This window comes from Mustela nigripes, chromosome 14 (genome assembly GCF_022355385.1).
Source record: "Mustela nigripes isolate SB6536 chromosome 14, MUSNIG.SB6536, whole genome shotgun sequence".
Classification (NCBI taxonomy): Eukaryota; Metazoa; Chordata; class Mammalia; order Carnivora; family Mustelidae; genus Mustela; species Mustela nigripes.
This window is the reverse complement of record NC_081570.1, coordinates 75244624-75255090: the sequence shown is the minus strand read 5'-3', so window position 1 is coordinate 75255090 and position 10467 is coordinate 75244624. Positions and strand designations below refer to the sequence as shown.

Sequence of the window (10467 nt, the reverse complement as noted above, 5' to 3'; positions counted from 1 at the left end):
CTGTGATGCCTCAAGCTGTGATTTTCTTTTTCAACATTCCTTTGACTATTCAGGGTCTTTTCTGGTTCCATACAAATTTTAGGATTGTTCGTTCCAACTCTGTGAAAAATGTTGATGGTATTTTGATAGGGATTGCATTGAATGTGCAGATTGCTCTGGGCAGCATAGACATTTTAACAGTTTTTATTAATAGAGACATGAAAAAATGCTCCACATCACTTGCCATCAGGGAAATACAAATCAAAACCACAATGAGGTACCACCTTACACCAGTTAGAATGGACAAAATTAACAGGACAGGGAACAACAAATATTGGCGAGGATGTGGAGAAAGGGGGACCCTCTCACAAATGTTGGTGGGAATGCAAGCTGGTACAGCCACTCTGGAAAACAGTATGGAGTTTCCTCAAGGAGTTAAAAATAGAGCTACCCTATAACCCAACAATTGTGCTACTGAGTATTTACCACAAAGATACAGATATAGTGAAAAGAAGGGGCACATGCACCCCAATGTTCATAGCAGCTGTGTCCGCAATAGCCATACTGTGGAAAGAGCCAAGATGTCCTCCAGCAGATGAATGGATAAAGAAGATGTGGTTCATATATACAATGGAATGCTATTCAGCCATCAGAAAGGATGAATACCCACTTTTTACATAGACATGGATGGAACTGGAGAGCATTATGCTAAGTGAAATAAATTAGAGAAAGCCAATTACATGGTCTTAGTCATATGTGGAGTAAAAGGAACAGCACAGAGGATCATAGGGGAAGGGAGGGAAAACTAAATGGGAGGAAATCAGAGAAAGAGACAAGCCATGAGAAACTCTTGACTCTGGGAAACAAACTGAGGGTTGTGGAAAGGGAGGTGGGTGGGGAAAGAGGTTACTGGGTGATGAATATTAAGGAAGGCACATGATGTGATGAACACTGGGTGTTACATGCAACTAATGAATCATTGAACACTATATCAAAAACTAATGATTGGGGGGGGGGGACCTGGGTGGCTCAGTAGGTTAAAGCCTCTGCCTTCAGCTCAGGTCATGATCCCAGAGTCCTGGGACCGAGCCCCACATCAGGCTCTCTGCTCAGCGGAGAGCCTGCTTCCCCCTCTCTCTCTGCCTGCCTCTCTGTCTACTTGTGATCTCTGTCTTTCAAATAAATAAAGAAAATATTAAAAAACTAATGATGGGCTATATGTTGGCTAATTGAATTTAAATAAAATATTATTGATTATAGTCAACATGCTGTACATCTAATTTTTTTTAATATTCAGTCACTTGAAAAGTTGCTGAAGTGCTCCAAGTTCCAACCCCATGCTTATAAAGGGGATGAATTAGAAGAAAATTGTTCTTCAGAATCAACTAGATTTTTCTGGAATTCCAGATTGTGTTTCTGGAAGAAAGATGAGGGGTTTTACATATTAGTACATTTACTTGAACCTATTATATAGGAATCAGAGCAATCTCAATCTCTGAATGGTCCTCCTGAAAAAAGAATGGGCAAAGTCTAGGACTCCACCTGTCCTCACCATCAGAGATGTGGCACAAACAAGGCTGTCTTAACCCATGTAACATTTTTTTTTCTTTTAGAGAGGGAGGGTGAGGAGAGGGACAGAGGGAGAGAAAGAGGGCTCAGTCTCACAACCCTGAGATCATGACCTGAGCTGAAATTAAGAGTCAAATTCTTGACAAACTGAGCCATCCAGATGCCCCGGTCTTACTGCATATAAGGATGGATGATGGAAGAGAGGCACGTGGCCTGAACCTCTGGAGAATGAGCACAAAAGCTTACTGAGAGAATAGCTTGAAAGACAAGTTATCAACTCATAAATATGTTTTACACTGACACTTTACTATCCAAGTCTTACTGGAGACTCTTTCCTAAATATCCATCCTGCAAATTAAAACCCTCTGTAATTTCAGTTTTCCCTATAAGACCTATGTTTTTGGTGCAATAAGACAGAACTTAAGGTATACTTTCTCATGATGCAATTTTCAAACCAGCTTGCATGCAAGGTTGCCACTTTCCAAGTGGCCATTTGCCACTTTCCAATGGTGCACGGGAGAAGAATGAGGCACAAACAAGCCCTCTTCAAAAGAATGGGTGCGGGGGTTGGCAGTTGAGAAGACTGCTGCCCAGAGCTACTCCTCAGTCCCATACTTACTAGATACAAGATAACAACTAAGCAAGATATGTCTGATCAAGCAGTACAGGATTTGTAGTTGAATAAGCATATTTAAAGGAATCATCTAATTAACTACAACTGATCTCTAGAGAAGGGGAGATAACAGAAAAAAGAACAGGGGAGTTCCACCCTGAGCCTGCCAGGCGTTCCCAGTTGCTCAGCTTTGAGGACTAGATTATCCTCTCCCTAGAGGTCTGTTGCTGGTACCTGTTCAACCATGTTTGGTCAGTACATTGTCCTGAGGGACAGTTACACAAGCTGCCATGTGTATCACAGTCAAACCACGAAGCAAGTTCCATCATCTTACATTTTATGTAGTTCTGAATTTCTCCTCTCTTATTCTGTGTTTTTCAAAGCCCAGCAAATGCAAGGTGATTTTGGTTTTGGATCGTTTTTACTCTTATGTTACAGGGCTAAACGCTCCAGGTCTAGAATTCCCTAAACCTGTCCCTACACAGCTATTATTTTTAAAGCATTCAATTTTTAAATGAACAATTGCACTCACCACATTTCTGAACTAAAATTATTTCTGTTTTGTGGTTTTTCACTGAACTTAGAGTAGAAGGATGTTAAAGGAGATTCTTCCTGCCTGAGAATTTCCACTGTGCTCCAAAGATGAGTGCACCATGTGTCAAATAACCACAATTTCTAAAACAATGTTAACACCCTATTTTTTGGAGTTAAATTAACAAAACATGAAAAAATCATCTATTAAATTCTCATTAGCTTATGTTTTAGAAACTTAAGTTTAAGAAACTTTTAATCATTCTTTATCAGTAGTATACTCTTGTTACTTAGACTTACAGAATATGAAAAGTTATCTTGCCTTGCATCATTTACAAATAAAGAAATCTGGAAGAAAGTTTTTCAATGTGATTGTCCAAATTTATACAGCCATAAGTGATATGTAAAATTCCTAGTTCCACATTCTTATCATTACTTAGTAATGCCAGACTTGTAAATTTTAGTCATTGTAATAAGTGTATAGTTTTAATTATGGGTTTAATTTGTTTAATTAGTGGCAATTAGGAGGGTTGAGTGTATTTTTGTGTTTGTTGCCTTTTGCATACCTTCCTATTCAATATTTTTGCTTATATGTTTAATGGGTTGTCTGTCCTTTTTCTTTTCTTCTTTATTTAGAGACTATATATCCTATATTCTATAATTTTTTTCTATTAGCATTTAGTTTACTTTTAAATTCTCTTAGTGGTGTTTGAATGAACATGAATTTTTAATAGTAACATAAATTTATCAATTATTTATTTACAAGTTATTGATTTGTTCTATTGCCTGACTTGGAGGACATGAAAATAATATTTTACTTACTTCTAACCATTTTATTATTTCATCTTTCATATTAGGATTTATAATCCACCTAAATCAATTTTATAATGTCAGAAGGTAAGAGTCAAGTTTTATTTTTTTATGAGTATGTAATATTGACCTAGCAACAGTTATTGAGAAGACTATCTTTTTGCTATAGTTGTTATGAATCAATTTTCTTTACATGTGTGAAAATAGAAATTGTATCAAATCTACAGATAAGTATGTGAAGAAATGACACTCAAAAAATAGTTTTCTAATTCATCATCATATGTCCCACAATTTGTTAGCCCTTTGAAATCATTCAGTAATATTTTATATTTTGCAACATATACTCTTTGTACATTTTGTTAGATTTATTCCTGAATGTTTTTAAATAACTTTTTGAAGCATAAGCATACATATTAAAATATACATATGTGTAATATAAGTTATTATATATAAATATAAATTACTAAAATAACTTTAAAAATTAAACTAAGAAGGCAAAAGACTTATACAGTGAAAGCTATAAAACCTGGCTGAAAGAATTTAAAGAAGACATAAATAATGAAAAGACATCCCATGTTCATGAATTCCAAGACTTAATATTGTTAAAATGTCCATTCTAATCTATGCAAACTACAGATTCAATGCAATTCCTATCAAAATTCCAATAACATTTCTTGCAGAAACATAAAAAGCATCCTAAAATTCATATGGACTTTCAAGGAACTCTAAATAGCCCTAACAGTCCTGAAAAAGGCTGATAAAGTTGGAGACTGCACACTTTCTTATTTAAAAACACATTAAAAAGCTAAAGTAATTAAAGCAGCCAGGTACTGGCATAAAGTTAGACATATAGACAGCTCAGAAATAACCCTCACATATGTGGTCAAATGATCTTTAACAAGCTTATCAAGACCACACAATGGGGAAAGGACAGTCTCTTCAATAAAGTTGGAAGAACTGAAAATCCACATACAAAAGAATGAATATGGATCTTTAAAATATATATAAAATTTAACTCAAAATACATTAAAGAACTAGACATAAGATATGAGAGATGGAGCAGGGGTGAGGGTGAGACCAAGAAGGAAAAGCAGACTCCCTGCTGAGCAGGGAGCCAGACATGAGGCTCTATCCCAGGACCCTGTGATCAGGACCTGAGCCAAAGGCAGACACTTAACTGACTGAGCCACCCACGCACCCCTATAAACCTTAGAAGAAAGCATAGAGGAGAGCTTCATGACACTGGATTTGGTAATGATTTCTTGGATATGACAACAACAAATCACAGAAACAAAAGCAAAAAGAGAAAAACAGGACTACATCAAATTTTAAAACTTCAGTGCATTAAAGGAAAAGCTATGATGTGATGAGTACTGGGCTTTATACAAAACTCATGAATTATTGAAGACTACATCTGAAACTAATGATGTACTATAAGTTGGCTAGTTGAATTTAAGTTTAAAAAAAATAATAATCTGACTTTAAAAACAACAACAACAACAAATAAGCAAAAAAGAAAACCAATAGAATGAAAAAGGAGGGGTCTCTCGGTCCCTCTGCTGTGAGAAGGATGCTCTGCAGAGTCGGCGCCGGCAAGCTCCCCCTCCCGCGTCACTGCGACCGCCGCGGAGAAGATGGCCTCTGGAGTGCAAGTTGCAGATGAAGTATGTCGCATTTTTTATGACATGAAAGTTCGGAAGTGCTCCACACCAGAAGAAATCAAGAAAAGAAAGAAGGCTGTCATTTTTTGTCTCAGTGCAGACAAAAAGTGCATCATTGTAGAAGAAGGGAAAGAGATCTTGGTTGGAGATGTTGGTGTAACCATAACCGATCCTTTCAAGCATTTTGTGGGAATGCTTCCTGAAAAAGATTGTTGCTATGCTTTGTATGATGCAAGCTTTGAAACCAAGGAATCTAGAAAAGAGGAATTGATGTTTTTCCTGTGGGCACCAGAATTAGCTCCTCTGAAAAGTAAAATGATCTATGCAAGCTCCAAGGATGCCATCAAAAAGAAATTTCAAGGCATAAAACACGAATGTCAAGCAAACGGACCAGAAGACCTCAATCGGGCTTGTATTGCTGAAAAGCTAGGTGGATCCTTAATTGTAGCTTTTGAAGGATGCCCTGTGTAGACCATCATTCAGTGCCATAGATCGAAAGCTTCCATGTTACCCTCTTGCTATATAAGTAAAGCAAATATGTTTAGGCCAGGGTCTCACAGAGGGGGAGCTGTCTTGTCATCTGTTAAAGTGAACTAAATATTCTATAAATGTGCAGATGGCCCTACATACATCTAAAATCTAAAGTTTTATTGGTGTGAATTTAAATTCTTATTGGCCAAATGCCTGTTTTGATGAGTTGGCTTGTAAAGGTTTTTGTTAAACTCACGATTTTTAATAATGCAGTTACCAAACAGTACAAGGGCCATATAAAGAGAATTATTGCATCTTTGTAACCTCAGCAGGTAACTTGGTTTCTTTTGCTTAGAGAATTGGTTATAATCTGGTTATAATTTTGGCCCCAATTCTTCATTTTCTCTTGAGCTGAACTGCATAATGGAAAATAGATCTCCTTAACACATGTAACAGCACTAATACACTAACTACAGTAAGACTAAGTCAGGCAGTCTTTTAATTCTAGCAGATGTGTGATGGAGACTGCCTCAGAATCGTGCACACTTCTAACCAGCGCTGAAAGCACTATTTTGAGCATGCAGTTGGAATACGGGGAGCAGCTCCCTGCACCCGCAGTGAGCTCTCCGCGGGCTAGTTGGGAGACTGTTCGGAGAGTGACCTTGCATCTTGGAAATAAAATCACCGGAGTATCCTAGGGAGAATGTACAGTACCTTGCAACAGCTAATTATAGTGCAGATTAGGGCTCCATTGTAATTACAGCACTTTATTAATGGAGAGGATAAAATGGTGTATTGACAAGCTGGGACACCTGGCACAACTTTAGCTGTGTCTCCTTCAGAATTTTGTTGCTTCTGGTACAGTACGGTGTGGAAGAACACTAAGTGTACGTGTATGCTGGGGCCTGGGAGAACTTCCTGATCTCCTAGAGCAGCTTGTTGATTGTCTGTGGGATGGGGAGCAGGGCTGATGGATGACACCCATGGGAAGCCACCGCCTCATGACGCTTGGAAGTGATTGTCTTTAACATCACAGGCATAACACTTTGAAAAATATAGAGATGCACACAGTTGAACTTAGAAGTAGCAGTATTGGCTTTATGTAATAAAGGAAGCATTTTTAACTTAAAAAAAAAAGAATGAAAAAGCAATGCAGAGAATGGGAGAAAATATTTCAAAATCATATATCTAATAGAGGACAAATATCTAGAATATATAAAGAGCTCTACAATTCACAACAAGAAAGAAATAACTCAGTTTTTAAAATGGTTGCTTAATAGCACTAATCTTTAGAGAAATGCAAATCAAAAATATAATGAGACACTATCTCATACATATTGGGATGGCTACTATAAAAAAATAGAAAATAACTAATATTGGTGGAAATATGGAGAAACTGAAACTCATATAATGTGAATGGAAATTAAATAAATAAATAAATAAATAACAGGGGCATCTGGGTAACTCAGTTGGTTAAGCATCCAACTCTTGATTTCAGCTCACATCATGATCCCAGGGTCATGAGATCAAGCCTCAGGTCAGGCTCCATTCAGAGGTTGAAGTCTGCTTAAGATTCTCTCTCTCTCTCTCTCTGCCCTTCTCAGTACCAGACACATGTTCTCTCTCTCAAAAAAAAAAAAAAAAAATGCAGTTGCTATGGAAAACTGAAAGGTGGTTCCTCAAAGAATTAGAAATAGAGCTAACCATATGTTTCAGAAATTTTACTAATGAGTATGCATCTAAAAGAACTGAAACAAAATCTTGAAGAGATATTTGCACACCCACATTTATTGCAACATTATTCACAACAATCAAGAAGTAGAAGCAACCCATATATCTATATGGACAGAAGAATGGATAAAGAAAATGTTGTATATATACAATGGAATGTTACTCAGTCTTAAAAGGGAAATCTGTCACATGCTAAAACAAGAACTAACCATGAAAACATTAAGTAAAATAATAAATTATGAAAGACAAATATTTTATGATTTCACCTATATGAGGTATCTAAGTTAATCAAACTCATAGACACAGAAAGTACAAATGGTGTCACCAAGGACTCAAGTGAGAAGAGAATGGAATGTAGAAATGCTCTCTCTCTCTCTCTCCACACACACACACACACACACACACACACACTCTGAAAGTTGTTTTCCTGGTCTTACCTCCTATTGTATATGAGACTCAGTGACCCCAGCTAAATAATGAATTCCTGTTGCTGAGTACCTTAAAATGTTCTGCTTGGAATTCTCCATGTGTAAAGCAGATTAATATAAAAACATTCTAGACGTGTAATTCTGGGTAACATTTGAAACCATTAAGCATATATACATACATAAATTTTTAATTTAGTAATACTAACACACAAATTAATTTGATTTGTGTCTGTCTTTTAGAATAAGTATTCCAAAGGGTGCAATTCCAATTATACTGGAAAGTAAGGAAATATAGATAGCTTCTTCATACCCAGTGCTTAAAAGAAAAAGTCCCTAGAACAATTTGCAAGGCTGACATAGAAACAAAATGCACAAAAGCTGCACACAACTCATCATGTGACATAAGAAAGAGCTTTTTCTTAACATCTGGCCTATTTCTGAGAAACTAAGAGCTTGTTCCTGCTTTCATTTTCAATTGACATGTGTTCAATAAAAACAGTTTCAAGTTGTCCTTAACTGAGACAAGAAATCCCTTAATTGAGAAGCAGAGACTTTTATTTGCTGAAAGGACTAATCAGACTGTCAAAATTGGTAGGGATAAAAGATATATACTATACCAGAGTGTCCCAGGCCACTTTTGCAAATACAGAGTCATGGATGAACTTAATTTGACCTCTCTCTTTTAATACACTGACTTATCATTTAAGGAAATCTCAATTGTCTTGTTGCCCACTGAACTCTTATTTAAAAAACATCTTTAAATGCCAGTTAGTTAACATACAGTGTTTCTGGTATACAAATAAAAACTTTAAAAAACATTCCAGATAAATAAATACAGAATTTTTTGCTAGCAGGCTCATCTCACAAGAAATAGTGAAATTCTTCAGACTGAAAGTGAGCCCAGGTAATATGAATGCACATAAAAAGAAAAGAACACTAGTGAATTATATAATTGTAAGACAGTATAAATAGTTTTCTTAACTGATTTTTTTAAAATAAATAAGTAAATAAAATCTTTAAACTGTATTTACTATAGAATGCAAATGATAATACCTACTCATAAGCATGTGCTAAAGAATAACTTAAATTTAATTAGTAACACCTATAACAAATTAGCACAATGTCTACCATATAGTAGGCACAAATGCATTTTATTTATTATAACATTATTTCAGGCTTCAATGCCTCAATAAAACTTCTATACTATGAGATAAAAATGTGGTAAAATAATTATATAAATATATGTTCTTTTTCAGCAATAATAAAAAATTGTCTATTGAAATAGCATGATATTATCTACCTCTCAGTGTAGCTTAGATTTTAAGAAGCTGTGATTCCACTTGTTTGGGAGGATGTGAAAAGTACATACTTTATATACATATTTGGCGAGTAAGAAAGTAAGAACATTTCCAGAAGCAAATTTTATAGTATGTCTCCAAAGTCTCTGAAAATAGCATAACCTTTCAGCAGTGTGTTCACTTTCACAATTGGATCCATTCAATCACAAATACTTACTGAAGGCCTATTACATGCCAGGCTTTTTATTTTTTTATTTTTTTGTTTTTTGAGGGATTCAGAAGTCGAAACAAACAAAAATCGCTACCTTCGTGGAGGTTAACATTCTAGCAGGCAATGAAAATATCAACTATCACAGAATATCAGATGACAATTTATATGAAGAAAAGTGAAGTAGGAATAGGGGAAAGTGCTGGCAATTTGAAGTAGACCAATTTTAAATAGGGTGTCAGGAGCACCACCAGTGAAGCGACCTTTCAGCAAAGAGCTAAAGCTGTAAAGGGAGTAGATCACTTGGATATATGCGGAAACAGTGTAAGTTGCAGGGGAAATAGCAAGTACAAAGGCCCTAGGGAAGGATCATGCTCAGCATGTTTGCGAGAGGCCAGAAGAGGGAAGTTATAGGGGAGAAACCCCAAGCCCATAACCCCTGTAGTCTCTTGTGAGGACATGGTTTTTAGAGATACTAAAGCAAGATGTTCTCAGCCTGAGGTGAGTTCAGGCTTTCTCTGAATTGCCCACTACAGCCAGAGCTGGCATCAGAGGTGAGATGGAGAAGATTCAAGTCCGTGTACCAGAAGCATCTGCAATGGTTCACTCCTTGCACCCCTCTGATCGCTGTGCCTTATGTTAAATGAAATCCATCATCTTATCTTCAAGTTGGTGACCAGCTACAATTCTATAAAGGACTTACTACACATGACTGTGTACATGCCACAGACTTTAACTCTTGCAACTTGTCATAGACCATAATTGATGTCCACCATGTCCCTCCTCCATCACTCGTTTTGTATTTTCCATGTTATAGCCAAAACCAGGCACCCTGCTTTAGCTACTTAACAAAGTTGAGCTGTGTGTCTAAAACACTCATTCTACAAAACAAGACTAACCCAAAGAGAAAATATAACTGGAAACATACTTAAGGATTTAAGAACTTCAGGTACTTAAGGCCAGCTTATACTCCGATGAAAAAGGTAATAAGCTCCCGTGGGACAACACATTCTACTTATATATTATATGTTATATATAATATATTATATGTTATATATTAACATAAAGATTGCATGCAGTCTTTTTTTTTTTTAAGATTTTATTTATTTATTTGACAGACAGAGATCACAAGTAGGCAGAGAGGCAGGCAGAGAGAGAGAGAAAGGGA

At 36.3% G+C, this 10467-nt stretch overlaps 1 protein-coding gene across 1 annotated transcript; it reads left to right on the top strand.

Annotated features, from left to right (window-relative positions):
* The first annotated feature begins 5019 nt into the window (after window positions 1–5019).
* LOC132002011 (destrin-like) lies at window positions 5020–6758 on the top strand. The gene has a single exon (XM_059377046.1). It carries the CDS (start codon window positions 5137–5139, stop codon window positions 5632–5634), a length of 498 nt encoding a protein of 165 aa, XP_059233029.1. The 5' UTR covers window positions 5020–5136; the 3' UTR covers window positions 5635–6758.
* The last annotated feature ends 3709 nt before the right edge of the window (window positions 6759–10467 follow it).

What these genes read in the sequence shown, in the direction of transcription:
- LOC132002011 (XM_059377046.1), top strand. Translation starts at nt 5,137, where the DNA reads ATGGCCTCTGGAGTGCAAGTTGCAGATGAAGTATGTCGCATTTTTTAT.